General features: G+C 45.7%; 1 protein-coding gene across 1 annotated transcript; it reads right to left on the bottom strand.

Moving 5' to 3' along the window:
- Positions 1–1426: 1426 nt before the first annotated feature.
- Positions 1427–26199, bottom strand: LOC144159905 (uncharacterized). Its single transcript, XM_077691561.1, has 5 exons — positions 25647–26199; positions 4167–4268; positions 2645–2731; positions 2135–2233; positions 1427–1446 (listed from the first exon to the last, which is right to left on the bottom strand). The coding sequence occupies exons 1-5, from the start codon at positions 25789–25791 to the stop codon at positions 1427–1429; spliced, it is 453 nt and encodes a 150-aa protein (XP_077547687.1). The 5' UTR covers positions 25792–26199.
- Positions 26200–26551: the final 352 nt, after the last annotated feature.

Raw genomic sequence — 26551 nt, 5'->3', positions numbered from 1 at the left:
TGGTGACTTGGCGCAGGGCACATGCGCAGTGTGAAATGCTTCTGGAATTCCGTATTTTTCATTCTACCGAATTGTCTTCTGGTTCAGTTGAAAGCAGAAACCTAACCTACAATTTGGTGCACCAGGACTGGTAAAGTGGTGTGTGATTTTATGCTATAGGCGGGAGAGTCTTGTAGATGTGGTGTTGCCGCCCTAGTTTTTTCAGAACTGTAAACAAAATTTCAGCTGTTAAGCTCACACTCCGAAAATGGTGTCTTGAATCCTCGGAACAAATTTTTCCTGATCATTTATTTTGTTCTCTGTTTTATTTGGTGCGACCGTCACGCTTGTTCCTTTATTGCTAATTGTGCCTCAAAATGTCCTGGTTTAGCAATATCCCGTTTCAGATTCGCATTTTCTAGTCACTTATGTTAGCATGACCACTCTGACAGATCCCATTGGAGCATCTGCAACTGTACCAAGACTGCGCGCTGCTACTTTTATACATCATTTTTTCAGAATGGTGTGGCTGTGCTGCTGATGGTAAGCACGGAGAAAAACGTTTAAATACACCCGAGACAACAAAAATACCGATATTTCTGCCTAGAAAATTGAATTCTGCTGTTGTGTGGATAACTAGCACGCCTTTTCGGACTGAGGTGTTGTTAAACATCTCGGTCCGTTTATGTTCTGTTCTGTAGATGCACGTTTTTTAGCATCTGCGACCTTGTTCTGATCGCATCAGTAATAAAAGCTTCAGCTGTTGTGCTTGCATTCAAGAAATGATGTTCACTAGATGTGGAAGAAATTGTTCCTGGTGAATTTCGCTTTTTCCGCAGTGATACTCGATGTTGGCTTCTCACATGTTGCATTCTAATTTATTTTGGCTCAATAAGCATAGTTTCTGAAAAGCATGCATTCTATTTATATTGTCTAAAGCGGAGTACAAAACACCCCTCTGACAGCGTAAACACCAGCATATGCAGGGGTGCAAGATTGTGCGAAAACGTTTTTCACAACTTTTTCACATTTTCACGCTGTTGACGTGCATTAAAACAAACACATAATGAAAGAGCCCTGCATAGAAGAAGGTCGGTAATTTCTGTGTACAGAATACCGCTTGTGCGCCGATACCTTGCCTACCTTTTCGGGCGGACGTAGTGTGAAACGGCTCAGCTATTCTGGGCACACTCGCCCACTCTGGGGTTTCCAGCCTAATTGTAGTCTCATCTGTAAAATAACTTTCAGCTGCTATGGTTCCACTTCGAAAATGGCGTCAGAGTCTTCCACAGAAATTGCGTTTGATGCATTCCTTTCTTTTCTCAGCGGTAATCTCTGCAAGCTTCACAGAAGTTACTTTTTCGCTCCTTTTGCCTCGAAACTTAGTTTCTCCGAAAGCACGTGTCCGATTCACATTGTCTGAAGAGGAGTGTAAGAAACGCAATTATTACCACGCCCACTGCGCCTCTGGAAGGAGGAGCATATCTGTGAGCTACTTTTTTTCACATGATTTTTCACAATTGGGTAGTGGCGCTGCCGATGTGGTTTAAGTGCAACCACAATGTCAAATATCGCAGCGTAATATAGGTCATGGTATTTTCGGCTACAGTATTCTTGCTGAATGCTGATACCTAGCGTACCATTTAGGGCGGAAGTACTGTCCAACAGCTGGGGTGTTTGAACTTCTACTCTGAACACGCTCGTCCACTCTGGTGTTTCCGCTTCACTTGTAGTGCGATCTCTAACGAAAGTTTTAGCTGTTAAGATTTTACTTACAAAATCGGTTCCATTATGTATGAAAGAAGTTGTTCTTGTTGCATTCCTTTGTTTTCTCTGTCATCTTCGCTGCGAGCGTCCCGAATTTTAGATCGTTATGTTACGGTCTCAAAAATCCAGTTCTCCAAACGCACTTGTAATAATCACTCAGCCACAAGCGGAGGACAAGCAACATCACTTTCAAAGCGTCCACTGCAGATTGCGAAGGGGTGGCGATTCCATATTCTACTCTTTTTCACATTCATTATTATCATTTGGGTGCGGAGCAGCGGATGTGGCGTGGGGCGCAAACTCAATGCGAAATATCCCGGCGTATCAGAAGTCCAGGCAGATCTGGATACAGAATTGAATTCTGCTTGAATGCTGATATGAAGGGTACCTTCAGGGGCGAAAGTAGTGTCGAACGGCTCGGATGTTTTATGTTCTTTTCTGGACACGCTCTTCCGCTCTGGTGTTTCCGCCTTCGTGGTAGTCAGATCTTTAAGGAGAGGATTCAACTGTTATTCGTCAACTCAGGAAATTGCATCTAGTATCAATAGCGAGCATTGCTTTTGATGAATTTCTTTCTATTTTTTGTTCTAATGGACACAAGCACCCCGCACGTTACTTTTTACAAAATATTCCTGAAAAAGTTAGTTTTTCCAAAAGCACCTATCAAGTTAAGATGGTCAAAAGGGGATTTTAGGTATCTCTACTGCCCCATTCTCTAAGGTAGCACCTGCTGGGCAGCGATCTTCTATGTTACTCTTTTTCATATCCTTCTTCACAATGGAATGGCGGCGATGCTGATGTCGCGGAAGCGCACACACAAATTGAAATATCGCGGCGTGTGATTATATATGATATTTGCGGCTACAGAATTCTGATTGAATGCTGATTCCTAACGTACCTTTCGGGGTGGAGGTAGTGTGAAAGTGCTCTGGTCTTCTGGACACACTCTCCCACGCTGGCATTTCCGCGCCAGTTGCAGTATCATCTATAAAAACAGTTTTAGCTGTTATTCTATCACAAAGAAAATGGCGTTTGGTGTCTTCGAAAGCAATTGTATTTGATGAATTCCTTTGTTTTCTCAGTACTAATCGCTCCGTGCGTTCACCAAGTTACTTTCTTACTGTTGGTGCCTCAAGTAAATCATTGTCTGCAAAATGACGGAGCAGATTAAGATTTTCCTGTCAGAATTGTCAGCAACACCATCCTCAAAGAGGCCAGCTCAAAATCTTTAGTGGCAGCAATTCTGCGACACACTCTTCCTCCACATTTTCAAAGCAATGGGGTGTCGGGTCTGGTGACGTGGCGCGGGCCACAAGCGCAGTGTGAAATGCCTCAGGAATTCAGTATATTTGAGCCTTACGAATTGACTTTTGGTTGAATGCAGAGCAGATACCTATCGGGTCTTTTGGTGCACCAGTAGTGCTAAATTGCTCTGTGATTTTGTGTTATCTTCGGGAAAGTCTTCTCTGTGTGGTGTTCCCGCCTTCGTTTTTTCCGAACTGTAAACAAACTTTCCGCTATTATGCTTCCACTTCGGAACTGGTGTCCTGAACCGGAGGGAGACATTTTTCCTAATTACTTTTTTGTTTTCTCTGTTCAATTTGATGCGACCATTAAGCAAGTAACTGTGTAGGTAATTGTTCTTTAAAAAGCTTTGTTTTTTAATATCGCGTTTCAGATTCACATTTTCTAGTCAGGATTGTTCGCCAGACCACTCTCACAGGACCCACGGCCGCATATTTAGGTTCAGCAAGTCTGCGCACGGCTTTTCCGCATCCTTTTTTCTTAAAGATGTAGCTGGGCTGCTGATTATGTGTACGGAGAAACACATTTAAAAATACCCGACGTATCAAAAATACCAATAATACTGCCTAGAAAACTAAATTCTGGTGATATTCGGATAACTAGCGTGCCTTCTCGGAAGGAGGGGTTGTAAAACTTCAACGTTTCTTTATGTTCTTCCCTGGAGACGCTCGTCCACTCAAGCGTTTCCGTAATCGTTGTAATCTCACCAGTAAGAAAATTTCAGCTGATGTGCTTCCACACAAGTAATGACGTACACTATCTGTGGAAGAAATTATTCTTGGTGAATTTCGTTGTTTTCGCAGTGCTTCATTCTTCGATTCAAATTACAAGCTTCAAATTACATTCTTCAGAATTATGGCTCAATAAGCTCAGCTTCTGGAAAAGCATGTCTTGGATTCACATTGTCTTTAAGCAGAGTACAAAACACCCCTCTCACAACAGCAACAGCACCGTCCGTAGGGGAACAAGTATGTCCACAAGCGTTTCTGGACAACCTTGTCATAATGAGATTGTGACGCTGTTGACTTGCGGAAGCACAAACACATTATGAAATAGCCCCACATATGAGAAGGCGGGATATTTCCGTGTACAGAATTCAGGTTGAACACTCATACCTTGGGTACCTTTTGTGGTGGAAGTAGTGTCAAACGGCTCAGCTTCGGCTCTTCTTTCCACGCTCGCGCACGGTGGCGTTTCGAGCCTAATCGTAGTCTCATCTGCAAAAGAAGTTTCTTTTGTTATGGTTTCACTCCAAATGGCATCACTTTCATTCAGAAAACGGCGTCCAGTGTCTCTGAAAGGAATTGTATTTGTTGCAAAAGCGCGTATCGGCTTCACATTTTCTCGTCAGGATTCTCAGCCATTCTACAATCACAGATTGCACCTCAGAATCTGTAGTCGAAGCCATTCTGAGTCACACCCCTTCTCCAACTTTTTAGAGCCATGTGGTGTTGGGTATGGTCGTGTGGCGCGGGGCACAAGCGCAACATGAAATGCTTCATGTACCTGAAATGGGGATATCTCAGTCTACAGAATTGAATGCTGGCTGAATACTGAAACTTACCATAGCTTCGGTGCAGCGGTAGTGTTAAACTGGACTCTGATTTTATGTTCAATGCGGGACAAGCTTCGCTGTGTGGTGTTCCCGCTCTCGTTTTTTCTAAATGTAAACAGTTTTCGCTGCTGTGCTTCCCTTTCGTAAATGGTGTCCAGAATCGGCGGTTGGCATTTTTCCTAATTATTTCTTTGGCTTTCTCACTTTATTTGATGCGACCGTAACGCAAGTTCGTTTGTAACCAATTGTGCCTCAAAATTCTTAGTTTTGGCAAACTCACGTTTAAGAGTCACATCATCTAGTCAGGATTGCTAGCCACACCACTCTCACAAGGCCCCTGAAGCATCAGTAAGGACAGCAGGTAGGCCCACTACTGTGTTTCGACATCCTTTTTTCACAAAGGTGTAGATGCGGTGTAGCGAAAAACATGTATATACACCCGGTATACAAAAATAGCAATATTTCTGCCAAGAGATTTGAATTCCGGTTATATGCGGATAACTAGCGTACCGTTTGAGGCCGTGGTAGTGCTAAACATCTGCGCTTATTATGTTTTGTACCGGATACGCTCGTCCACGCTGGCGTTTCCGCCCTCGTTGTAATCTTATCAGTATAAAAAGTTTCAGCTGTTGTGCTTTAACTCAAGAAAAGGCGTTCACTCTCTGTGGAGGTAATTGTTCTTGGTGACTTTTGTGTGTCGATAGCAGCTTTGGTAGGTGAGCAAATATGTGTGCTAGGCTTTTTCACATCGTTTATCACAATGTGATCGCGGTACTTCTGGCATAGGGAAGCACAAACACAACATAACATACCCCCGCGTTTGATAGACCCGGATTTTTCCGTGTATGGATTTCAGGATTTCAGGTTGAGTGCTGACACCTAGCGCACCTTTTTGGGTGGAGGTGGTGTCAAACTGCGATGCCATTTTGTTTCCTTTTTTCGACACACCCACCATTCATGTTTTTCTTCCCTCGTTACAGTCTCATCTAAAATAGTTTCGGCCGTTGGTTCCCCTCAGAAAATGTCACTTAGTATCAGCGGTGTTTTGTCAATTTGAACTCTGCGACCACACGCAAATTAATCATAACTAATGGTGCTTCATAATACAAATTTTCCATGAAGGCACATATCAGAATCACCTTTTACAACAGAATTGTTTTCATCACCCCTATCACAGTGCCCACAGGGGCAACAGATTTGCACACTGCTTTTTTACAGGCTTTTTTAAAATTGGGCATTGGACACCTGATGTAGTGCAGGGACAAACATATTGTTACGAGGCAGATGTGAATAAGCAATCTATTTAAAGATATTTACAGCTGAAAGCCAAGAGACTAAGGCGAAGGCATCCAATGCAGCTCGTGCCAGTCCGTTTCTAGGTGATCTCTTCCTCGTCTTCCTGCTTGCCGTGCGCGCCCACTGATGAGGCATGTACCCTCATATGAAGTGTACGATGGATTGACCTCCAGGGAATCCAGTCCAATGCGATGTGTTCCGGGGGTTATGTAGCATGACCCCCCTCCAGCGGGGTAAGCACCGTCTCGGTGCACATTTGAAATTAGGCTCAGGGAGCAGGTGGCGCCGATGACAAATAGGGCTTGAGGCGGCCGACGTGGACTAGTTAAGCTGCAGGGTCCAGTGATGGTGAGGACGAAGCAGCGAGAACGATTTCGTAGGTGACCGGTGTGACCATGCGCTTAATGTTATAGGGGCGTTTGAAAGGAGGCAGAAGTTTTTCCGAGAGTCCAATTCGGCGGCATGGGGTACTGACAAGGACCAAGGAGCCGGGCGTAAAATGGGCGGTGCGATGTCGCCGGTCATAGCGGTGCTTCTGAGTGAACTGGGAAGCCGAGAGGTTGGCACGGACAACCTGGCGGGCCACATAAGCGTGAGCGACGGCATCACGTGCATATTCTGTAGCCAGAGGTGTCGCATCAGGAAGGAGGGTATCCAATGGAAGAGTGGGTTCACGGTCGTAGAGAAGAGAAAATGCAAAATAGCCGGCGGTGTCATGGCGGGATGAATCATATGCGAACGTAACATTAGGCAAAGTGACGTCCCAATCCAGGTGATCCACCGAAAGGTACATTGCGAGCAAGTCGGTGATGGTCTTGATCGATCTTTCAGTCAATTCATTAGTCTGAGGATGGTAGGCGGTGGTTAGCTTTAGCTTTGTGCAACAATAGCGGAGGAGGTCTTCAACAACCCGAGACAGGAAATACCGGCCACAGTCGGTGAGGGCCTGACGAGGAGCACCGTGGTGTAGGAAAACGTCGTGAAGCAGGAAAGCAGCAATGTTTGTGGCACAACTGGAGGGAAGGGCACGCGTAATAGCGTAAAGGGTGGCGTAGTCGGTCGCAACGGCAATCCAGCGATTTCCTGAATGGGGCATAGGAAAAGGACCGAGTAGGTCCAAACCTACACGAAGGAAAGGTTCGGAAGGAATCTATATTGGTTGGAGCGATCCGGCTGGGCAAAAAGAAGGGCTTTTCCGGCGCTGGCACAGGTCACACGCCGTGACGTAGCTAAGGACTGATCGGTACAGTCCAGGCCAATAAAAGCGCTTACAGACATGGTCATACCTTCGAGCTTTACCAAGGTGACCAGCTGTTAGCTCGTCGTGCAGCTGGTTGAGGATGTCAGGCCGGAGTTGCTCAGGAACAACGAGAAGCTCGGCAGGGCCATCTGGTGAAAGTTCCGGCGGAATAGCATGTCGTCGCGGAGCAAAAATACGTTTAATGCCGGGTCTGACGGCATGTTGGTGAGTCGGTCAATGATCGACCGCAATGGTTGGTTGCGGCGCTCGTGGTCGGCGATGTTCATAAAGTCAGATTGTGCAAGGACGCAAGAATCGATGTCGTGTTCAGCTGTCAGGTTGGTCGACTGCTTGACGTGAGAGGCAGTCGGCGTTGCTGTGGAGCATGCCAGATTTGTAGGCCATGGAGTTGTCATACTCCTGAAGGCGCAAAGCCCAGTGGCCAAGATGGCCTGTAGGATCTTTCAAGGAAGCCAGCCAGCATAGGTCATTGTGGTCTGATACCGCGGAAAAAAGGCCGTCCGTATATATATGGGCGGAATTCGCTCCCGGTGCATACAAGACCCAGGAATTCGCGTTCGGTGATTGAAAAGTTGCGCTCGGAGGTTGATAAAAGGCAACTGGCGTTAACTATTACTCGTTCAACGCCAGCGTGCTTCTGAACCAGTAGAGCACCTATGCCGTGGCCACTCGCGTCTTTGTGGACTTCGGTCGGAGCGGAGTGAAAACTGGCCTTTTTGTTTTTTGTAATTGTTCCGCACGGCGTGGCAAAGCAACCTTTTTTTTCTTCTCCATTGGCTGCGCATATTACTATTCCCCGCCGCTGCTAGCCCGATACCGCTCAGTCTTTTTGCTGGCGCAGTGGATAGGCTGCCGATTTCACAGCGTAAATGTCCCGCTTTCAATTCCTGGGAACTCCTTTTGTTCTTGAGGTACGCATTTTAGATGCGACTGCATCTCATTCACTGGCCCTGTCCCTCCATACGGCGTTATTGTTGTCCGTCCACACCCCTCCCCCATTGTCCTCGCCGCGCGAGCTGCGCTCTCCGCCGCTCACCCCCTCTCCTCCCCGATAGCGAACACTCTCTCGTGAGGGGCATTGAATTGGATTCGATTGGGTTGGCTTGGCTTGGCTTAGATTGGATTGGATTTGGATTGGATTAAAGGGGATTGTGTTGGGTTGTGTTGCGTCATAGCCGCGCCACGTTGCGTCCTAGCCGCGGTAGTTCCAGCACTGGCATTCCTATTTCGGGCACGTGCATAGACTTGTTCTTCGCGGCAAATTGCACGGTGGTCCCGTTACTTCACGATCCATTACCCGTACGCTTCAGCGACCACAAGGCCGTCATCGTTAACGTTACACCGCGTGTTAAATAAAGAATACATCATACGCGTTCCTCACACGTTTCACGCAATTAGAGAATCAACCCAACGGAAACACCAAGTGAACCCGCAAGATGCGTCGCACCTCCACAGGGTTCCCCTCGCGGTAAGGTGGGGTAATTTTCAACACCTGGTCGTGGGCTTCTTTCCTGCTTGCCACTTTCCTCACCCTTCTTGGCCTGTCATTTTAATCCTCTCCACTTCGACGATGATGATAGTTTTTTTTGTAAAGCTCTACAGGGGAACTAAAAATTTGAACGGTTCCGCTGTAAATTGAGTCGCTCAAGTTCGGTGTGATACAGGAATCAATACAGCAGCCTACGTGGTTCTCGCGTGGAAAAAAAGTCCGTTTCATTTACGATTATGTTTTGTCATTTGAGGTGGAAAAAGTACGCTAGGTTTCCTGTTTGTAATCGCTCAGGTCAGGAGCACGTTTTACGCGTGCATGTTTCCGCTGCTCTTGACTCCTCAAAAGCCAGGAAAGTGTGTATATATTTGAGCCACCGGCTCCTAGGAAACCCAGTTTTACCTCACGCGTGAGCTCACACAAACTACCGAAATAGCAATCAAAAAAAAAATTCACAGCATATCCACGGGGTGAATGATGATGAGTGGGCGAAGCTCCTGAAGGGAAATCATCGGTAAAACCGTGACTCTTCAGTGAAAGTTCGCCCACTACATCTGTGTCCGAACGTAACGTCTAGAAAGTCTCGCTTAAACAGCGCGTCGGCACCTTGGGGCTGAGCTCGCCTGATGCGTTTTGCAGACGCCTCACGAGCTCTCACTGCATCGGGGTCTGCCTGCCGATACGCGCGCTTTCTCGCCGCTTCCCGTTCTCTGACGTTTTGGAGATCCTCTTCGCGCCGCAGCCGTGCCGCTTCGCGTACCGCAGTGTCCTCGCGCCGTTGCCGTGACGCTTGGGCCTCTAGTTCTCGAACGCTGGGATCTTGGCGGCGTCGTCGTGCAGCCAGACGACACGCTTCGGCCTCCCGCTCTCGTACGGCAGGATCTTGGCGGCGGCGTCGCGCAGCTTCACGGAGCGCTTCTGCCTCGCGGGCTCGCACATCTGCAGCCTTATCCATCGGGCGACTCCAAGCGCGCGCCAACAGCGAACGGATTTTATTACAACGCTCCCCGCCATCTAGTAAACAATCCAAGAACTAAACTAGAGGTAGCCACGCCATGTAGTAAACAATCCAAGCGCATCTTTTCATCATATACAAGTACCGCCATCTAGTAAACAATCCAAGAACTAAACTAGAGGTGGCTACATGCATACGTCAAGGATGGACAGACCCACGCCTTAAGGAGCTTCGCCCCTAAAAAAGAATACCCGCCGCGGTGGCTCAGTGGCTAAGGCGTTGCGCTGCTGAGCACGAGGTCGAAGGTTCGATTCCCGGCCGCGGCGGCCGCTTTTCTGATGGAGGCGAAAAGCAAAAACGCCCGTGTGTATGAGATTTCGGCGCACGATAAAGATCCCAAGGTCGTCAAAATTAATCCGGAGCCCTCCACTACGGCGCGCCTCACCGCCTGCGTTGCGTCGGCGCGTTAAACCCTACAATCAATCAATCAATCAAATCAATCCAAAATACTTGTCTTGGCAATGGGGCAGGTAATACCTGCCCCATTTTGTTCACACAAATTTTGAAGTCCAAATAAAAAGCCATTTGCGGGGACGTACCCGATCAGGGTTCGGGAAGCGGTACGAGTCAATGTTGAATGAACGAACGAAAAAAAAAAGCATAAGGATGAGCCTAAGCACACCAACCAAAAAAACAGAGCGCATTGCTGGGCTGTCATAGATGCACCTATAGCATGCTTGCGAAGAATTTCTAATTGCGTGAAAACAGCAGAAGCTAGCATAATTGTGAAGCAGGTATTTTCACCACCCTAAAACTCGCAAAGGCACCAAAAAGTGAAATAAGGTTCAATGACGCAGCGGACTTGTACCACAAAACATCATAATAAGTTTGTTGCCCACGCCGGAAAAGTTGTATATACCGCCTTCCTATTCTGTGGTGTGCATTACGTCAACCAATGTTGTCCACGTTTTATGTAAGACTGAGTAAGTACCCCTACGACGTTTAGAAAACGTTAAGCGTCATCTAGGCCTTCATTGTGGTGATTGCGATAGCAAAAGTTAGCCACTCCTAAACCAGAGTGCTTTGATCGAACAGAACGAAACATAATTGAGCGGGAAATAATAGGGGACACCACACTAAAATCTAGGGGATCAATGCGGAAGCACCCCTTCAGTTTACCTCTTTCTTGGCGTTGAAATCCCCACCCTGTTAATGAAAGACTGCTAGGGCGTAGGAAGGTTTGTAACTGGGCTAGTTGGTTCATTGCATAAAATTGAACAGTGCAGGGACGGGACTAAGAGTAGAGGCGACAAACACGGGCGCTGACTGTTTATTTTTGGAAAGAAAGAACATTTTTACGGGTACAAAAATTAGCATGGTTATCAGAGAACGGATTCCAGAACGCGGTAGGGCACGACAAACAGGCAGGGAAGCTCTTATCCAGCATGCGCGCGAAGATATGGGCGAAACATGGGCTCCTCTTATCCGGCAAGATATGCGAGTTCCTTATCCAGCAAAGCCACCGATGGTGTGCTGACGCATGGCGATCATCTGCTGTGAATGAGGAATGCCTCGCATATTTCACGTGTGCGCTGGCCTCTATACCTTTTCAGGACATGGCAGGCTTCCAAATCAGGAATGCACGACTTGCAAGTTTTCACATGCTGGACAAACATGCTGCCTGTTCCCGTTTTCAGCGAGTTGGCATGTTCGCGCAGCCTGTCATTGAGACACCGTCCCGTCTGGCCTATGTGCGACTTTTTACGAGACAGCGGTATTTCATAGACGACCCCTTCTTCGCATTGGACGAAGGGCGTGGCGTGGCTCTTAGTGCAGTGCTTGCGTGCTTCCTCCTGGTTGACTCTCTTGCAAAGCCCTCGCAGCTTGTTGGGCGCTGAAAAAAAGGAGATCCACACCAAAGCGGCCGACGATCTTCTTCAGGTTATGACTTACGCCGTGCGTGAAATATGCGTGAAATATACGTGAAATATGCGAGGCATTCCTCATTCACAGCAGAGGATCGTCATGAGTCAGCTTACCGTCGGTGGCTTTGCTAGATAAGGACCTGGCGTGTCTTGCCGGATAAGAGGAGCCCACGTTTCGCCCATATCTTCGCGCGCATGCTGGATAAGAGCTTCCCTGTCTATTTGCCATGCCTTACCGCGTTCTGTAATCCGTTCGCTGATAACCATGCCTATGTTTGTGCCCGTATAAATGTTCTTTCTTTCCAAAAATAAGCAGTTGTTAGTCAGCGCCCGTGTTTTTCGCCTCTACTCTTAGTCCCGTCCCTGCGCTGTTCAATTTCATGCTAGGGCGTGCTACGTTGCTCGTTTGAAAGTCAGGCTCGTCGTTACTAATTAGCTCTTGCGCAATCTGAGATGGAAAAATCTCCGTACATATTGTACTTCTTGCTGCGAATGTCGGTTAGCTCTGCGCCCAACGTACAGCCTCCCAATTGTTTATTAATATAGCGGGAGCGACGACCGACCGGCATGTCAGCGCGTTATCACGATGCTCAGCAGCGAAATAGGCAAGATTACGCACACGCGCTTAGGGATATCTGCTGTATGAGTGTCGTCTGCTATGCTGTTTTCTTTCGAGTTCTACACCCCCTGCCGCTGCATCTGAATGACTTTTTGCCCCAAGCTGCTTAGCTACCTTTGGCGGTAGTGAAACGGCCTTGTAAGAGCAGAAAAACAGGGGGTGTGTTGCCCTGAGAAGAACAGCGGAGCAGACGACGCTCCCACAACAGATAGTTCTTTGCGCGTGCGCGTACCCTCGCCTATTTTGCCGGTGAACACCGTGATAAAGCGGTGACATGCCGATCGGTCGTCGCTCCCGCTATATTATTAAAAATTTGGAAGCCTGTACAAGCGAAGTCCATTGTACCAATGACTTCGCTGGTAATACAATGACCTCTCAACGACATGGCCAATACATTGATCTCTCATGTATTATTTGCTGAATTTGTGTTTTCTTCTATTTATTTTTTTGCGTTTATTTTATAGCTTTCTACAAAAACAGCTGGTCAATGCAATAAAAATCAATTTTTGGTCATCGCCGTGTTTCTGCCCTCTTCTCTTTTGGGTCATGTTGTTTGAGCATTTGTAAGTACAGTTATACTTTGCATTAGGGTGTCTTTATACGCTCCTAGTGATGGAGTTGATTGTTGCACAACACACAAATTCAGAAAATTAAAAGCTGGGCACGCGACAACATTCTGTGCTTGTTTATAAGGCAACAACCTGCTTGTTTGTGCAGCAAAAGTTAAGTGTCGATGGTACTGGGACAAGAATGAGCTTGCCAAGCTGTTATATCGCATATATGTAACTGGTAGTTTCATAAATTTTGGGCCACAATAACTAACACTGCAAAGAACACACCATGTCAGCGAATTGAGGTTTCTGGTTTGGTAGGAACTATCCAGCTCAAAATATAATTTGCCCGGACCGGCAACGTTTTTGTAAGGCTTCAATTATTCAAACTAAAGCATGGTAACCCAAGAAACACTAACTGTTTCGATGGGATTACACTTTGCTTACCTCGAGCTAAAACAAGCAGCTAAAATTTGCCATTACTTTTCGACTCGGAAACTCAGCGAATATACAAGGCACAGGTGTGACTTGCTGCGAGATATTGTTACCAGAGCATGTCCCTGACCTCCTTGCACTCAAACAATAAGTCATCAATTGGACCCAAATTTGGAATTTCTGAACCATATTCGTTTCAAGGTAGCTGCATCTACCCAGATTCCCACCGGCGTCCGTAGCTCGACGACCGAACGGTTTCAACACAAACACTCCGCGTTCTTGGCCGGTAACTTCAAAAGAATGTTCATTTCAATACAAATGTAGTTCGTTTTTTTTTAATTTTTATTCGCCAATATGGTTTGAAACTTTCACAAGAAAAGACTGTAGAGAACGAAATGTCGGGTTACACATATCGTTTTATAATTTGTCATTCCTCCTTAGCCACGCGCGGAATTTGTACAGCTTCTAAAGCGAGGACGCTCCCTGTTATTTATTTTCTCGCACGCTTGTCTTCGCTTCCGTGTTGGCTCAGACGTTCCTCTCCTTTGGATTAGCACAGACCTGCCAACGCATAGGCCCCTGGTTCTGTTGTGCATACCACATGAAGACGTTTCGTAATATCCACATTTTACAAGAGCAGCCCTCCATCGACACAGAAATGCAGCCCAAAACGCAACCCATTCACAGCAACTGCCCCCGCCCAGACTGCTGTGCACACGGACTGAATACCAACACAACTGATAAACCTGCTTGGACCTCAAAGTAAGGCATCGTTTATGAGGGCAATCGAAAAGGTGATACAAACCAAACAAATACCGGAGGACTGGCTATGAAGTAGGATGAATTTAATATATAAAGGCAGAGGCAACACGTCCAGTATTGGTTCACACAGACCACTCGAGGTAACGTCAGTGGTATATAATTTCGTAATGCAGGCAATAAAATCCGAAATTCAAGCATGAATGGAAGAAAATGAAATCCTTGGGGAACTGCTGAAAGGATTGAGACAAGACAGGCGATTGGATGATAATTTGTTCGTGATAACGCAATGCATTGAAATTGCGAAAGCGCGGAATGGACCATTATGGATTACCTTCTAGGACATGAAATGGGCATATGACAACGTAAACAGAGAACTGCTGTGGAGATTGCTGAAACTCCAGAGATTAGATGATGAGTTAATACAGTCACTTATAGCCATCGACAAGCATAATAGAGGGCACCTGACATGGGAAGGAGAGAAATGCGCCCAGCAGGTCAACACCCATATGGGACTGAAACCTGGATGCCCTTTGAGCCCACTGCTGTTTATGCTTTACATGGCAGCGTTAGAAAAGAAACTGGAAGAAATTCAAGTAGGGTTTAAGCTAACGCATATGCTGCAAGGCGAAGTGGTACAACATAGCGTTCCGGGAATGTTATACGCAGACGACATTGTTCTTCTAGCTGACACCCAGGCCGATATCCAACGGCTCATAAATATTAGTGGCGAGTAAGCCACCGACCTAGGGTTAAATTTTAGCGTCGAAAAATCGATAATTATTGTTTGCAAACCTACTAGCGTCCCCCTTACGCACTGCCTGTCCAGCATTGCGAGTAACCCAGAGTGAAGGAATATAAATATTTGGAATTGCAGATAATTGAAGGCGATAAATACTTAGGAACTCACGAGGAGAAACTTAAGTGCAAGGGAAAGCGAAACGCAGCTATAATGAAGCATAGTGCTCTGTGGGCGTTTAACAAATATGAAGTAGTGACAGGAATGTGGAAACGAGTAATGATCCCGGGTCTCAAATTCGCGAATGCTGTAGTCTGCTTAAAATAGGACGTTCTATCAGGCCTTGAAGTAAACCGGAGTACGGTAGGCCGTTTGGCCTTAGGCGCCCATGGAAAAACAACTAACGGAGCCAGTGCAAGGAGATAAGGGCTAGGCATCGTTTTAACTTCGAGAAGCGCAGAGTTAAATATGCTTTGAGAGGAGGTTGAGAACAATGGATCAACGTAGGTGGGCAGCCAAGGTTTTTAGGTACCTATACTTGGAAGGTGTGGACACACAGTGGTTAAGGAAGACTAGAAGGCTAACGATGAAATACTGAAAGAACAGTGGAGAATCGAAAACAGCCAAGGTAACTGAAACCGAGACAAGGTAGATAGATAGGAATAAATGGAGAGAAAAAATGGTAGTAAAACGTCGTAAGAGGTGTTCAGAGCTGAGAAATTAAACAACAGAAAGGAAAATTTCTACGATAATTCCCACAGCAGTGCTTTGCTTTTTGAGGCTAGAGCAGGTTGCTTGCGAACTAAGAGCTTTGTGGGGAAGTATTCACAAAATGATGGGGTATGCGTGGGCTGCGGAAAAGAAACTGAACTAATGCGGCACACAGTGGTAGAATGCGAGGGTGTCTATCCAAATCTACATGAGGATCATATTTGGCTTCCAGAAGCCCTAGGATTTAAGGGTAGCACAGAGGAAGTTAACTTCAAGGCGGTCGAGGCGACGAAAAGAAGATTACAATGCTTGAGGCCGAAAAGCAGATAGGGGAATATTACATAGGACAGTTACCACCTGTAAAAGGAAAAAAATATTTTGTGCCTAATACCTTCGTTGTGCCTGCCCAAAGTAGCGCTAGTGCTAAACCAAGAGTATAAAACATAGGTATATTAGTCCTTTTTGATAAGATGACACGTCATCACCCCGCTACAAAGGGGAGACCAGTAGCAATCATCAATAATCATCAGTACAAAACCACAAAACATTGAAACATTCGCGGAGCTCAGAAGCAAACGTCGGCAGATCGCACCTTGAGGCTGTACAGCCAGGCAAAAAAAAAATACTCTTCGGGAAAAAAGCAAAATCCTGCTCGGACTTTGTGGGGATCCTGGATCCCCTGCCGTAGGGCGAACGCTCGTTTGGTGCCGTCAGCGCGGCGCTTTCCCCTCTCTCCTTCTGAAGGGTCAGCTCGCCTCGGCGCCACAGCGTGAGGCCGAGCGAAACGTTTCAAATTCCTTGATGAGGTGAACGCGCCAGCGGCCGTTGCGCGACAAAAACACTGTCCCGCAGCAGGCGCTCCGCCCTGGTAGCGGGGCTAACCTCACCTCACTGGCCTGCTTGAACGATTTCTGAAACCCCTCGCCGGCGGAACGCGAACGCGTGCTTTGCGCGGGGGCCCGTTCGGGGAGACGCTAGCAGGGCTCCGGACGTACGCTATGCTTTATCTACCGTCCTGCCGCAATTCAGGCCGGCGAAAGCCCGCCCGCCCATCTGGCTGCTGGCTCATGCCTTAGGTTGCTCCTGTTACTCCCACCGGACGCCTAATTGTACGGCGTGGATGGGCGATGACGGTTACACCGTGCAATACGCGCCCGTGAGCGAGCGGACCGCGTCTTCCTCGCCGTTGCGAGCCGATGTCAGCACGGCGATGCCGGATTTGCCCTGGCTGAAGAGCCCACTGGCTCTGCGCAGCGACTACCCGCACACTTGCGCGGTGCGCCTTATTGCCCCTTTCACCAAAAGGGCCGTATACGTCCCGGTACTGTAAATCATGTAGCTGGGAGGTTGGCGTGAAATAAACGTCTTCTCTCGGTAACCTGACCATATTCCTTTATCTCCCCCTACATCACCTGCTCAATAGATGGGGGGTTGAGTTGGTGCGATGGCGTTACAGTATCGTGAGCGCGCTGAGCTAGATTGAACCCACGGTGGCTCCTTGTAGTGTGCATGAGTGCATGACCTGTGCAATGCTAGGGTTGTGCATATTCTGAGATAGAGAGACCACCACTTTCTAAACCAGGAGTACGTAATAAAAAGTAACTACATGCCAACCTCGTTATAGCTTAACGGGATATATGGAAATAATGTAAGTAACGGAGAAAAGAAAATTTACATTAAAATTTCTGTAGACAAGCATGCTTTTTAAACAACGTTGTAACAAAGTAAAATTGACCTGTCAATGCATATAACGAATTACATTAGTCTCCCCTCCTCCAAAGAAACCGCGACAACGGTACTTAAAGTATGTTTCGGAGTTCGACACTCGCTCGGCGCGACTGTTTCAAGAATCGTCTGTCTATCTCACGGCCATGCGCAGCCAGGCCAGTGCGGGCGAGCGAGCCATGCTCCCGCTCAACCATCCGCGCAGAGCGACAGCGCCGATGTCAACACGGTCACTACGGGCGAGCCAAACGACATGGTCGTCGGGAGGATGTTAGTTTGAGGGACAAGCTTCGTGAGGAGAGAAAGGAGGGAAGGCACCGGGAGCAAGTGCTGGTGTGGTTTGGGAGCAAGTGCCCCTTTTGAACCCCCTGCGCACGCCCATGCCGATCGACCGGACAAACCAACGCAAGCTACGACCAAGACGCCGTAGACTCCCATGCACACATGTTCGCACGTCATTTCTGAGGCGCCCATGGCGGCGATTAAACTGGCATCAATGCTATGGCCGCCGCTGCAAAGGGAGTGATGTTCTAGGGATGCTCCATATAAACGAGCATCATGAACTTTTTGCTAGCTATGTCTAGAGGACAATATAATACAGCGTGCTCATATAGCAAGCAAAGCATTTGTCTTCTATTCAATTTCCGTCACATGCGTCATCGTGTAGCGGTACAGTGGGCCGTGATACAGTTTCTTTGTTTGCATGCTTATAGGTATGCTCTCAGCTGAACATCTATAGCTGTAAACTGTCAGAATTTATAGAATAAAATAATGAATACAATGAAACAGTTACGGCTCCCCTTTCACTTTGTTACAATGAGGTTTCCGTGTAACATAAGTTTTTGCTTATGGATCAGTAGACCTGATGCTATGTGGTTCGAATTGCTAGCAGTTTACACCCAATACACACAAAAAATCTAGTTCGGAGCTGCATGTTTCAGAAACCTTCGCATTTTCTTACGTGGCGTAGATTCGCGCTTAACTTTACGTTTGGGTACGTTTCATACGCACAATTTTTAATACGTTCTGTTCGAAGTTGCAATTTCAGATTGGCACTGCCGAGGACAAGATATCTCGTCAGAGACACAATGAGGGTACGTTTAACAAACAGAAAATTGTGAGCTAGACAGCGCGAAAAAAGCCCAGGGACGAGAAGAGGACGGCAAACAAGCGCTGACTTTCAACTAATTTGAATCAAAGGAGACACACACATAAATATACATTCCAGCGCAATGACATGGCAGGTACCGCAGCTGCAAAACAGCCACCTGTACAAAACAGATTAAAACCCGCTGTCGACAGCCATCGAAACAAGTAACAAGGAATAAAAAGGCAAAACGATCATCCCTTGGAAAGGTCACGACTGGGTGCGCAAATTAGTGATCTCATTTTTTACAATAGAATGGACGAGGCACTTGTGCACTTATCTCCTTGGCTTATCATCCCAACTGCCTCGACAACCTCTCGGGTAAGTACGTGACCATGACGGCTGACAACACGACCCTTGTCAAACAGTGGCGTGCAACCTGCTTGGTCACACGAACGACAATGCCGGCTGACATTCACCTCCAAACCACGCCGAACATTATTATCATGCTCCTGCAGCCTGTCATTCAGACAGCTTTGTTCGCGCTTTGTAGATCGTGAATTACCAACTAGCCGTAACCTTCGCGCTTTTACGAATATTGTGATTTCAAGTAGTATGCAAAGAAACGTTGTAGGAACACTTATTACAGACACCTTCTCACAAGAACCAGCAATAGGCTTAAAAGCTCTAAACGATTGGTCTCAAGCTGCTGAGGTCGATTTTCTCCAAACTGCGCCCAAGATTAGAGAATCTCGTTTGCCATTCAGGTCAAAAATCATCTAAAAGCAAGGTCCACACTTAGAGCCTGTCACTAATTAAAGATTTTGCTTATAGGTTATTTTATTATAGCGTGCCTATATCTTTAGCTTACAGCTTAATTCACAGAGGGTAAATCTTGTTAACCCCCGTATAACGTTAACCAGTAAATGTTCGTGAGCTCTCAGAAAGATTTGTGCTAGTTTTTTCAACAGCCATGGATAGAGCAGACACTTCATTTTTCTTGTGCTAACAAAAATAAAATTTATTTCAACTGTGTTGATATGGCAATTCTTAAAAGTTTGAAATTTGATTGATTTAAATGCCCTGTTTCCACAGTTCTGAAAAGACAAAGGCTCTTCATCCCTATAATGGTATTCGTTCACATAACCGGCGGAAACAATCAAACGAAAACTTAGAAAAAAAAATATTCAAACATCTTCTGCTACCTGTAGCCATATTTGGCTGTAAACACCTCACATTTAAAAAACCTACTTGACAACGCTACGCGATAGTAAACAAGTTCTGCGCTATTTCATTCAGAAGGGTGCATTCATGCTGCTAGCTTAACTGCACTCAACTTTTCGAAATTGTGCGTGACCTTTCCCGATGATGATGATTGCTGTTGGTTTCCCCTTTGTAGCGGGGTCATGACTTGTCATTTTACCAAAAAGGACTAATATACCTGTTTTATACACTTGGTTTAATATTTTCGCTGCTTGGGGTAGGCACAGAAAGCTTATTAGCCACAAAATACTTTTAGATACGAAGCATCTCATGCTCGGGCTGTGTCCCTCCCTCTCTTGTTGTCGTTGTCCGCCGTCCGCACTATACTGCGCATGCGCGTCTATTCAGCCCCCTCAGCGTTTGGGATGACGTCAGCGCAGTCCACTATCAAAAGAAATCGTTAGACGGCGCCCGGTTTCGATCCCACGACTCTCTGGCTGCAATGGGAGGTACGTGGCGCTCTTCCCATTGAGTTACAAACCGACACGGGAGCATGTGCTACGAACGCGCCTAAGGTCCTTCACTCATTCAAACTACGTCAAGAAGCTTCTGATACATCGAAGGCACGGGAAGCTGAACGTGAACGGAAACGACGAACTGAAAACTAATGGGAACTTCAGTCTACACTATGGCTGCTTCGCATACTACTCAGGGCTCCCCTACGGGAAGATGGTGTAACGTTTTTTGCTGTTACAGGTGGTAACTGTCCTAGGCAATATTCCCCTCTATGCTTTGAGATAATAAATTCCTAAATGCTAAATTCACGTCCCCAGTCTGACGCAGTGTACCTAGGCTTTGTCAGGGCATTTGTAAAAATATGTCATTGGTAGCTATTAAATCAAATGAACCAGATACAAAACTGCTGCATTGAGAACCTGATTCCTGTCTTAATTTAAGAGTGGAGATCTGCGTGTTCAGATTGAAACTCTCGGTTCTTAGCCTATCTGGTATAGTCTGGACAACCACAGACTAAGGCCCTAGAAGCGTTTGTATTTCTAGTATTTATCAAGAATATGCAAACCAAAATCACAAGTGTTTCGCGCTTGTTTGCCGATGCCTAAGTCATATATGATAACATGCAATAGAGAAAAGAACAAGGAGGCATAGCCAAAGTCTACAAAAACATAAAAAGAGTGGACTGACAAATGAATCGAAATTCCAAAAAGTTGGTAAGTGTATCTAATCTGGCCTGAAAGCACACCCTGATATACTTCTAATAAATTGTTGAAACGAAGCTTCAAGCCGTTTATCGCAGAAATAATTGGATGTAATTCAAAATGAGATTTACATTAGCATACGCACACAGCGATATTGGGCACAATATCACATAAACCACTCTGGGTGTTTGAGGCGGAACCTAACCAAACAGCCGCTGGAATGAAATGTCTTTCTTGAAAAAATATCTGTTGCACTAAATATTCAATATGCTAAAATTGTGTGGCATACACCCATAAAGGCTGCAGCTCTTATAAATGCAAAGCAATGAGGATTCCGCAGAAGGACGCCACACATAGGGAAGACAACAGGACGAACTCAACTAACCATTGATTTATTCAAAGGCTTACGCCCCCACATATACAAAACATTTGCGGATGCGGTGAACATACATATGCAAAACGCCTAGAAAACATGTTCCATCATCGCACCCTAGAAGCACGACTTACAAATCTGACTCCCTTTTATATAGAGCCAAGGACGTATCATTCACGCAACTGTGCGCACTCTTTACCAAAAAGGCTGTCATAATGTCACGCGCGGCATCGCTGCTGCCAAATACCAATCCAAGTATCAGACCAACTAGCCCGTGAAGAAATCTTGCTGAGCTCTTATAAACTTGGATTAATATAGCGGTAGCTTCCACGTTTGTATCGAAAAGGTGTCGCCACATCTGTTCCCAAACAGAGTTATGTAATATAGCGGATGCAGCACTACTTGAGGTGAGAACTAGATTATTCAAATTCCTTTTTCAAGTTTTTCACAGCCAGGTGCATATAACACAGATGACTATTTCTAGCCTCCATGACCGCATAAGCACGCCTCCGCCATAATACGCACATTTTTCTCCCACTAGCTTTCAATAACTGCTTCAAGTTCAGTATTTTTCTATTGCGACAATAGGCTGATACTAGTCATATGGCTGCGTTGTTATGTTAACAAAATACCTGCAATTTTCTTACGTGTCAAAGCCCCACTTTTTGTATTTTGTACTTTGTCTTTGAGTATTGTCGTATTTTAGTATGCTGCTTGAAGTGTCCAATGCATGTGCCTTGTATGTGCCGTGTATCTGTTGTTTCTGTGACGATGCAAAGCAATATTGTGAATTTTTTTCATTCTTTGTCCTCACCTGAGCGGTGTTTTATACGTCTTTTCTAATCCGAGACGGACTTTGTGAGTCAGGACTTGTAACTCGACCACATTCTTTGTTTCTTTTTGCTGTTTGGATTCTTACATCTGTATTAGCGCTACAGGGATGTGACAAAATAAATACCGGATTGAAGGAGATGGAGAACGGATGAACGAACACCATCAAAACACACAGCGAGACCTCAGAAGTAATTCCTCTTTGTTCCACTCTGGGTGATCAGTTTAGCGTTTGTTATAAAATGCCATTTTTTGCGCAGTGAGCCGATTAAGAGCAGGGTATTTATGTGTGTTTGAAGATTTATTGTACGAAGATTGATGCGCATTTTTCAAACTGTTTCTAGAGTAAAAGTAATTGTTTCCAACTGGAAGTGTGAATCTTTCAAACATACACCTTTAGAGCTTTTTGCCTGCGAGAACAACGTTTCCCTACTTCACTAAAACGACTGCCTTTGGCCTAGCATATGATGATCTTGTTTTGGGCTCCCTCAAATGTTTTTTGCACAAGAGGGCCCACAATGATTTAAATCATTTTTTTCCTCTCTAAAATATTCGCTGCTGGTAAGCTAGTTTGTTGAGGAATTAAGCAGCTAAGAACACTGTGAAGGTCCTAAACCTCGTCCCAACAGCAAGCGTGCATGGGATATTGGACCACCTTCATTTACGTCGTTAAAGATGGTTAAAACAGCCTGAGGCCGACTCCGCGTGACTCACTGTGGGCCTAGCTAACGTTTTATTGGTGCAAATGTTACCCATCACAGCGGCTCAGTGACTATGGCGTTGTGCTGCTGAGCTGATGGAGGCAGCTTCGACCACGCCACGCTGGCAACTTTTATAATGACGGAGATACGCTAGGACGACTGTGTGTCAACATCTTGCCGCATTTTAAGAGCCCCAGGTGGTCAAAGTTAATCCAGAGTCCTCTCATACGGCACCTCATCGCTTCACTGTAGCTTCGGTGGGTTTATTCCCACAGTCAATAAAAACAGGTTTTTGCGGGCCGCATTACATCTTGTAGTTGCAATACTGCGGAAGAAAACTTGGCCAGATGAACTTTCGCCGTAATGTTGATGCCGAAAAAACATTGGCGAAGGGCGGGTGTCTTCTATACCTCCAGTTATTAATATTTTTTCGTTCTCTTTGAAAAATTCCGCACTCACGCTATATAGAGGTTTTCGCAACTCACTGCGGGACAATGACGTGAGGCTTGAGCAAATAACGTTTTTGTTGCTTAGTTTTTCCCTAGGGGTGTGCAAATATTGCAAAATGTCAAATAATGCTTGAATATTAATTATGTGATATTCGTATTTGCTTCAAAAGTTATGTATTGGAAATATTTCAAATATTCAAAAAGGTTCAAATAATTGGATATTATCAAATATTTGGATTGGTTAGTCTAAGGGAGGGGCGCGGCTTTCAACTTCGGACAAATGACCAAGAGATTGTTTTTTGAAAGCCACGTATTTAGCTTCTACGTTTTCTATCCTGTGCGTTTGCAAAGTTTTCCATCGAAAACCACTACAAAGTGGAATAAAAATACTTTTGGCAGCCGCGGGGACAAAATGTCAGCGCAAAAACGCAAATTTTTAAAGCGCTGTATCTCCGCAGAGGTGCCACCGGGCGCGGTCATTTAGGTACCATTGGATCGGCGGAGCGATCCTCTTTGCGGCCCCGGTTATCTCTTTTATCTTGTTCATTCGCATACTCACAAACGGCGGACAAAGAAAGAGCCTCCTGATTGGGCATGGCTGCGGAAAAATGCAGGATTGCGACTGGCTAAAATGCCTAGTGCGCGTGTCTGGGTTTATTTTCGATGCTTCGCTCGGCCAAGCTTCTGTTCAGTCATTTTATCGTCTGTGGTATTCAACACGGACACTATCGCGATGGGAACGCCTGAGGTCACACACAAGATTACGGAAAGCTTGAAAGGCAGAGGCCATCGAACGATTCGTGGTGCGCGTGACTTTACCACTGAGGGTGAAACGCGGTGCGCGCGCTTGTGATAGCGGTTCGCGAAGTGAACTTTTACTCTGATTTGCGATGCTTACACGCCTAGTTATTGCTATGTTTTACAGTTGGCTTGCTAGCCTTGGAAAAGAAATGGCCGACACGTAAAAACCTACAGTGCGCATGGCGTAGCCGCTGCGCGTTGGAGCCTCGCCTGACTGCGCCACCGGGTACGATTGAATGCCAGTAGTTGCAATTAATGCCTGTGACGTTATATTTGGTCTTAAGAGCGACCTGACTGGCCATGTCAGGGATAATCACAGTATGACATGTTGGAATATACGTCCGCAGCGATGCGGGCAAGCCATATCGCTTTCTTGGGCAATGTTTCGCGTGCACTTCGAGTAACCATGCAGACAGGTCTTAGTTTGGAATAACAAATTTAATTTTTAGGGAAAAATAATAACAGCAATGCATACATCTATAGTTTGGTGCACATGGGCTGTGCTGCAAGAAATATTGGATGCCTTGTATTTCAAGAGCGCTAAAAAAACGTGCATGTATTGGAGTTCAAGTTATGCAGAATATTATACCAAGCTTCCAGCTCATTGGTATCCTTGTAGGATGGAAACTTTTGGCAATGAACTCCTGCACGTACGAGTATGAAGTTGCTGCTACAGGCAAGGGTATAAGTATAAAAGAAGTCAAAACTCAGTTCTCACATTTAAGTATAAAAAGAGTGCCTCACTTGTTGCCATGCTATCAACACTGCAGAGGGAAGTTGTCGAGTGGAATACAGGCACCCAGCTAACCTACTTTGCATTGAAAGCCATCTTCCCCCCCCCCCCCGTTTGGTCCACAGACTGGGCTATTTACTCTTCATAGAGGAGCTGAAACTGATGTTTTATGAGTTGCAAAAGTTGAAACTGATGTTTTAAAAGTTGCAAAATGCACTCCAATTTCAACACAAGGCATTCCAGAAGCCCCGTGTTTAAAAGAGCATGGAAGGCTACAACCTTAGCGACTTTTGGTGAATGAGACCTATGTAGGAACTTAGGAAGCCTTTTTCTTAAAACAGTTTTTTTGCAACCTGCGCCGCTTGCTCCAGGGGTTTCTTCTTGTCTACTTGGAATATTTTGACTCTATTCTTGCGTTGCATTCCTTGATGAACAGTTCAGGTCGTGAAACGCTTGGTTTTTCAGCATCACGTATTGTAAATTTTTTATTCAAATAGTCGTTCATGGTCTATATGACTGTCGTACATTCACCTCTGAAAAACTGAAAACTAAAAAAACATTGTGCTGTAAAAAAAAATCTAAGACTTTCACGACCTCCTTGAGTCATTTCGGAATGCAAAGTTTTTCGAAAAAGTTTTCAATCATTCTTTAAAGGCAGCTCAAGGTCGGTGCAAGCTCAACAGAAAAAAAAAATTCACAAATAAAAAGTTTACAAAATAATTCTCTCGCGTTTTTATGGTGTATCACGGAAGCATTTCCAGTTGCTATGCCAATTTTCATCAAAATCCACACAGAAATAAAAAGTTGATTTCAAAAGCCAAGTCCCCGCTTAATTATTCGATATTCGAAGCTAGATATTCGTATTGGATTCGTGTTCGAAAAATTTGATATTCACACAACCTCATTTTTCCCCTATCTCTAGTTGACCAGCTTTTGTCACCGCCCGAGTGAACGGTAGAACATACGTGCGTCCTGAACGATTTCTTCCGAAGTGCAAGAGTGAAGTAAAAGCAATTCTTACGCAGAAGAGAAAAGCAAAGGTTGTTTGGCCTTTAAGTAGCTCGCGTGTGTCTCCTGCTACAGGATTTTACTGCCGTCGTTGGGAGACAGGGCATTGTCGAATAAAACTCAAAGAAAAATATAACTTGGGAAAACCTGTAAACACGCTCTATGTGCTTACCCGCGTCTGTCGATCGGCAAGGCGACAACTGTTGTGGACGATCCGCGGCCAAGAGCTTCAATCCAAGCCATGCATACATCAACACTATTGCAACCACCACAGCACAGGGCAATAAAATGCGTTTCCAGCGGTCGGCAGACATCATACTGTCTTGTCAAGTTCTGAACGACGTCTGCTCACCCACTCGATTCTTGCAACATTGTTTATGCCCTCGACTTGCGCCTCGCCCGAGAAACTGCGTCAGTGTGTAACGAAGGTATTCAACCTAAAATCGACCATATAGATAAAGTGTTTTCTTGAGCACTTATTCCGGTCATCGAACAAGTATGTGGGGCCACTCACGCTATCAGCCGTGCGGATAAAGTTCAAACGCTTGATATTTTATCTCTTTCTCGTGTTACATACGTTTCACATCAATAGAAAAAGTTCCTTCAGCGGAATCAAATGTGTGTAGTGCTTTTTGGCAACCATATATTATTGTTAAAGCTTGAATGCGCGCTCTCGTATCAGAAGCACCAAATTGTAGTAGCGAAGGTTCCCCTCACTCTGTTTGCCGTCAATAAACGCACAAAAGTGCCGACGTGCGGAGTATTCGCCTTACTCCTTTTATCAACGTTTGAATCCGGGTCAGCTGATAAGCACACCACTTCAGAAAGGTATTTTCCCAGCGGCGCCTCTATTTTTGTAACGTTTCTTTTTCCCACACAATTCTGGTATCTGCGAGGCGTCAATGCACTAAGGAGTAGCATTCTCATACCGACACCGTGAGCGTGTCATGGTGCAAAAGGGCAAGGCTTTTAATGTGAAGCTGCAGACAAGGGCACAAATATTTCTGTAACTGCTACCCGGCACCGAAGCTTTGACCACAATGCGCGAAAAAAAAGTGAGACGGGAACTTAAAACCA

Source organism: Haemaphysalis longicornis, unplaced genomic scaffold (genome assembly GCF_048455015.1).
Source record: "Haemaphysalis longicornis isolate Haplotype H1 unplaced genomic scaffold, Haemaphysalis longicornis Haplotype H1 scaffold_10, whole genome shotgun sequence".
NCBI classification, from domain to species: Eukaryota; Metazoa; Arthropoda; class Arachnida; order Ixodida; family Ixodidae; genus Haemaphysalis; species Haemaphysalis longicornis.
Note: the sequence above shows the minus strand (reverse complement) of the source record. Positions and strands in the feature narration are given on the sequence as shown.

Excerpts from the sequence above, each read along its gene's own strand:
- LOC144159905 (XM_077691561.1), bottom strand. The coding sequence starts at position 25,791 with ATGATGTCTGCCGACCGCTGGAAACGCATTTTATTGCCCTGTGCTGTG. Across the intron at positions 4,269-25,646 it reads TTGCCGATCGACAGACGCGG|ATGAGACTACGATTAGGCTC; the intron begins GTAAGCACATAG and ends CTTCTTTTGCAG. Across the intron at positions 2,234-2,644 it reads CACTACCTCCACCCCGAAAG|ATCTGACTACCACGAAGGCG; the intron begins GTACGTTAGGAA and ends CTCTCCTTAAAG.